The sequence below is a fragment of the Rattus rattus genome, chromosome 18 (assembly GCF_011064425.1).
Source record: "Rattus rattus isolate New Zealand chromosome 18, Rrattus_CSIRO_v1, whole genome shotgun sequence".
In the NCBI taxonomy this organism is placed as follows: domain Eukaryota; kingdom Metazoa; phylum Chordata; class Mammalia; order Rodentia; family Muridae; genus Rattus; species Rattus rattus.
In genome coordinates, this window is record NC_046171.1 from 19,288,976 (window position 1) to 19,294,562 (window position 5,587).

The 5,587-nt window shown below is 53.1% G+C and overlaps 1 protein-coding gene across 1 annotated transcript; it reads right to left on the bottom strand.

Moving 5' to 3' along the window:
- Positions 1–944: 944 nt before the first annotated feature.
- On the bottom strand, positions 945–5,271 carry Egr2 (early growth response 2). Its single transcript, XM_032888928.1, has 2 exons — positions 4,704–5,271; positions 945–3,375 (listed from the first exon to the last, which is right to left on the bottom strand). The coding sequence occupies exons 1-2, from the start codon at positions 4,870–4,872 to the stop codon at positions 2,132–2,134; spliced, it is 1,413 nt and encodes a 470-aa protein (XP_032744819.1). The 5' UTR covers positions 4,873–5,271; the 3' UTR covers positions 945–2,131.
- Positions 5,272–5,587: the final 316 nt, after the last annotated feature.

The window sequence follows — 5,587 nt, forward strand, 5'->3', positions numbered from 1 at the left end:
GACTTTATAGGGACCAGAAGCAAGGGAGTTGTTTTCTGTTGCGGCTGACTACACCAGCAGATTACATTGCCCAAGAAGCAGTGGACATTAAAGTATTTAGGTCCAGATTTTCAGGGTAATGATGCTAACATGGTCTGTTGGCTTTGTAAGATAAATGGGTAGGCCCGGTTATATTTTGTGTTTAAAAGAAAATCATAAAAGGTTCCCAGTAAAAGAAACCTTAAGAGTTTTATAATCAGGTGCCTTGGAGGAGGCAACTTAATACGTTTAAATTGCCTTGAAGTTTTACAGTCTGGTGTTCACCTTTCTTAAGCTATTCTGAGAATCATTTCTAGATCCACCAAACTGGTGACAAATGATCCCTCCAAATACGGGCAACCATCTGAGACGCCAGGACCAGAGAGAAATTAGTCCTGGGGTAATTCCTGAAACCGCCTCATTAATGTTGGCAGCAGCAGTGTATGAGTAGTTTTGATCTGAAGGGATGATAGCTCTTTGAAAAAGTTTTCTGTGGTTCTAAGATTAATCCTGGAACCCAAAAGTCATTTCTAATTTGACCATGCCGCCACACTTTCCACAAAGCCACAGCTCAGAGCTCCATGCTGCGGTCAGAAAGCACCTCTGAGGTTGTCATCTCTGAGTAGGCATCTGTTTTTAAGTATGTTCTGGAGCCCACTCAGCAGAGAAGCTATAGACTGTTATAGGGGACAGAACAGTGAGTCAGGGCCTCCTTGCTAATTCAACGGGGAATCCCCCAAAGACTAGCTATGGCTTGTGAATGGAGACTAAAGGAAGACTCGTTATCCACAGACCGGCAAGGGGACATGACATGGAGGTCCTGTGCCAGCCCCAGCTCAAGTGGTCTTTGTTCATCGTTCTCAGATGTCAATAGCTATTTTAGTTCCACCCAGTAAGTACTTCGTAAATGACTTCTGCAACAAAAATATTGTTGAAAAGTATTTATTTACACCATTGTCATAAGCCATCCAATATCTGAACTCCAGTTAGTGGTTTTATGTTAGAATAGATTGTTTAATCTTTCCACAACTATTAAGAGCTAATAACCAAACAAGTCAGCTGCAGTGACGTTAAGCACACTCTCATCTGAAATTTGACTGCAAAGGTAACACTTTTAAGTCACAAAACAGAGCATACAAAAATATACTTTCTAAAAAAATTCCAAATATTAATAGGCAGAAATATACAGCCATACTTAAACCCAGGGAGTGATTGTTTTTTCATAGTAAGGCATCCTGTACACATGCAGACCCTGTAACACTGCCCACATCACACAAGGCACAGAGGACACTTGCAACACCACTGCATGCATCCTATGTACACCCCCCTTTAAATAAGTTAACTTTTGACTCGATTCAAGAGATCATAAATGTTTTACATTTTTTTCCCAAAGGTTCAGAACTCGGAGAACAGTGCACATCAAAAAAATACACAAAATCTAAATGGATATACACTGAAAAAATAATCTTTGTTTCTCAACAAAAAGGAGCCAATATTGCTTTGTCCTTCCCGACATTGCACTTCCGTTCGTTCTCTTGAGTTTATAGGACATATTGCTTAAGGGCTGAGATGGCTAGAGAAACTTCCATTCACTGTTCTAGGGCCACAGAGTGCTGCGGCCAGGGCTAAACTGTGCTCACTGTACAACTCCCCACCCCTACCCCAAGTCTGTCCCAAGCCATTAAAGTGCCACATCGGTTTTGCTTTAATTTAGTCTTTTTCGCTGTCCTTGCTCAAAGGAATCAACAACTCCCAACCTATTGTAGAAAAAGTCTCAGAGCAACTGGCATCGAGGGTCAAAGGGAAGGGCTAGCAGACCATAGTCAAACATCTCTCTGTCAGGGTCAGAGCACAGCCCTGTAGGCCAGGGGCCCTCGCTCAGCCCTCTTCTGGCTCCCCATTTCTTGGAGTGACAGTCAACTCCATTAAAATGGCCTAAGTTTTCAGAAGGCCGTCTGTGAGAAGGTGGGACAGAGCTGGGTTCCATTAAGGTCCTTTGCCCAGGATCACGGGATCACGGGGAAGAACACAGAAGGGCGGTAGTGTTTGCAGCTCGAGTGGACAGAGGGCCTCTGGGGCCTGAAGAAACTGGTGTGTCAGCCGGAGCTTCATCTCACGGGGTCCTGGTCCGAGAGGTGCAGGAGGCCAGTGGTCCTCCAATGGCGCTGTTACCGCACAGGCTGCCCCCGGCCTGCGAGCCCCCAGGACCAGAGGCTGAAGACTGGGCGGATGCAGAGGAAGAGGGGGCACTGCTCTTCCTCTCCTTCTGGCGAAGGTGGATCTTGGTGTGGCGCTTCCTTTCGTCACTCCGGGCAAACTTACGGCCACAATAGTCACAGGCAAAGGGCTTCTCCCCGGTGTGGGTGCGGATGTGAGTGGTGAGGTGGTCACTTCGGCTGAAGTTTCGCATGCAGATCCGACACTGGAAGGGCTTGTGACCCGTGTGGATTCGGATGTGCCTGGTTAGCTCATCAGAGCGTGAGAACCTCCTGTCGCAACCCTCTGCTGGGCAGGGGTACGGCCTTTCGTGCACTGGCGTCTTGCTGGGCCTGTTGGGGTACTTTCGAGGTCGCAGGATGGGCCGTAACGGCAGGTGGTGCGGATTATAGGGGGTAGCAGTCACTGCTGCAGACCCACTGCCAGGCAGTCGGGGACCCTCACCGCCTCCACTTGCCCCTGGTCCCGTGACGCCAGCACTGGGCCCCCCAAGAGTAAAATTACGGATGGTGGAGAGTGGCGTGAGCGGAGGGGGGACCCGCAGGGAGTCCAGAGGGCAGGGGAACGGCTTTCGATCAGGGCCAGCCGCACCATGTGGGTCTCTCTGGCACGGAGATGGAAAAAATCCAGGATAGTCTGGGATCATAGGAATGAGACCTGGGTCCATAGCCGGCTTGGGGGATGGGTAGGAAGGAGGTGGCTGGTAGGCCAGAGAGGAGGTGGAGGTGGTGGGTGGCGGCGATAAGAATGCTGAAGGATCCTGGTAGAGGTCTCCTGTACAGCCCGAATAAGGAGGAGGAGGTGGTGGTGGAGAGTAGAGGTGGTCCAGTTCAGGCTGAGTCTGGGACATGGTACACACACCCAGGGGTCCCGTGGCCAGTGGGTTGGGGGAGGCAGAGGTGACGCTGGAAGAGGCTGTGGTTGAAGCTGGAGGGGTGACCCCTTGCAAGATGCCCGCACTCACAATATTGATGATGCCTTCTGGGTAGCAGCTGGCACCAGGGTACTGAGGGTCAATGGAGAATTTGCCCATGTAAGTGAAGGTCTGGTTTCTAGGCGCAGAGATGGGAGCGAAGCTACTCGGATATGGGAGATCCAAGGGCCTCTTCTCTCCGGTCATGTCAATGTTGATCATGCCATCTGGGGAGGGAAAAGTCGGGAGAAAGAGAGAGGACGATGAGAATAGAGGCAAGTGGAAATTCACACATGCACGGGCGTGCACACGCTCTCTCTCACACACATATACACGGCCATCCCCATTTCATGATTCCAACACTACAGAGCTGGAGCAAAGTCCAACAGGTGGGGAAACTGAGGCCTGGAGAGACAGTAAGAAGTTAGCCGAGTCTAGGACTCAAGAACTGTATCTCCAAGAAGCAGGGCATGCCCCTTCCTGCCTCTATTCCCCAGGCATCTGCAAGAGTAAAACACCCAATAATAGCAACAATATCAAACAATTTCCCATCTGCCTCGGACTTCTCTCCCACTCCTTTGCCTTGTGGTCCTACCGTGGAGGCAACCGCACAGACACCAGTAAAAGAACGGACCAATCCCAAGCGGCACACAGAAGGTGCCAGCCGCGGGAGAGGGGAACCCCAGAATGGGTAAGTGGGTGGGTGATGTTCTTGCTGCTAATTCCTGGTGCCACCTCCCCCTTCCTCTCCCGCTGCGCTTCAGCTGAAGACTGCCAGTAGGAACCCGGGCAGCGGAGGAAGGAGTCTAGGGTTCCCTTCCCTCCCATCAACCTCGGCCAAGCCCGACACCCGCGCATCCCTGCCTTAGCCTAAGACTAAGAGTCTGGGCTTCTAGGAAGGCGCGGGGGCTGAGGAAGACGACTTTACACAGCCTTGCCAAGGAACCCGGAGCACACTGGAGCCAGCGCGGGCCTCCCTAGGCATTCCCCCTTGCCGCTTCCCGCTGTTATTTGCCCTGCTCCGTCTGGCTAACCCCATTCACTCCGGGGCTATGCGCAAGTTGGGTGGTGCCTCTCAGCCGCACCAGAAGCGCAACGCGCTCGTTGAGCCTCCCCGAGTGGGCTCTGCCCAGAGAGCGCTGCCCGCGCGCTTCCGAAGCGCTCCCCTGCCACTTAGCTCTCCAGAGGCGCAGCTTTAGCCTGACTGCCGAACTTTCCCATCACTTTAACCCCATCCCAGAAGCGCAGAGTCCTGCTGATGGACCTGATTCAAGAACCAGGAGCGGTGATCCTTCAGCCCTGCGTCCAGCCAAAGCTGGGCGCGCCCGGAGCCGCGGGCATGCGGGTTGCTTTTGGTGACCAGGTGCATCTGCCCGCGCGGCGCGCACGGCCTAGGAGCCCTGGTCCGTTCTTTCCCCCGCTTCCCCTGTACCCACTTCCAGTCTTCAGAGGCAGTGTGGTCAGCTCCGTCCACCTCAAGTCCGTATTCTCCCCACCAAGCCCCACACACCCACCGTTCCCCACCCACAAGCTCCGAAGAGGACACACAGCTTACCTCCAGCCACTCCGTTCATCTGATCAAAGGGGCCTCCCAGTTCACCATTGGGGAAGATGGTCACCGACGGGGCGGCGAGGTCTTCCACCGGGTAGAGGCTGTCAGGCAGCTGGTGCATAAAACCACTGAGAGTTACTGGGATTTTGTCTACGGCCTTGGCGGTCATCATTTGCTCCTCGCACAACCTGGAGACCCAACTCCCTCGCTACCTGGAGTGCCAGAGAAGCCGTTTTTGGAGAGGGGTTGGACTGAGCCTGGGATGGTATCTCCTTTTGCCCTCCACACTTAGAAAAGACCACCACCACCACACATCCACACACACACAAAAAAATTTCTAACAGAAATAAAACTAGCAACCAAGTTGTTGGCTTCTTAAGGAAACAAAAAAAATGGCTATCTGCCACTGACTCTCTCCTGCCTGGGATCCGGCTGTTGGGGAGCCAGGAGTTGCTGGTGTAGTGTTATTATAACAGTCAGTGTGTCCCCTCGCCCAGCAATTAATGAATCGCTGCTCTCTCAGACGGAAAGTGTTAGGCTCGGAGTATTTATGGGCAGGTCTTCAATAACCCGTGACGTCGCTGCCCATATATGGACTGAGGAACAGGGCTGGGCCTGGTAGCTTTTGCCGGTCACATGGCCAATTTGCATACGGGCTTGGCTGCGCGGGCTCCACCGAGCTCGCCCGGAACGATTCGCTGCCGGTGGACAACCGCCCGGGTCTGGAGCTCTCGGCCCCTGCCTGCAGCGGGGGCTCCGGACTGCAGAGTTCAGCGCGGGGAAGGCGCGATCACCGACCCTGACGCGGCTGCCGTGGGTGAACCCACGGGCAGCGATGGTAGCTCTGTCTCTTGGGGCGGGGAGGAATTCCGGTTCTCCGAGACTTT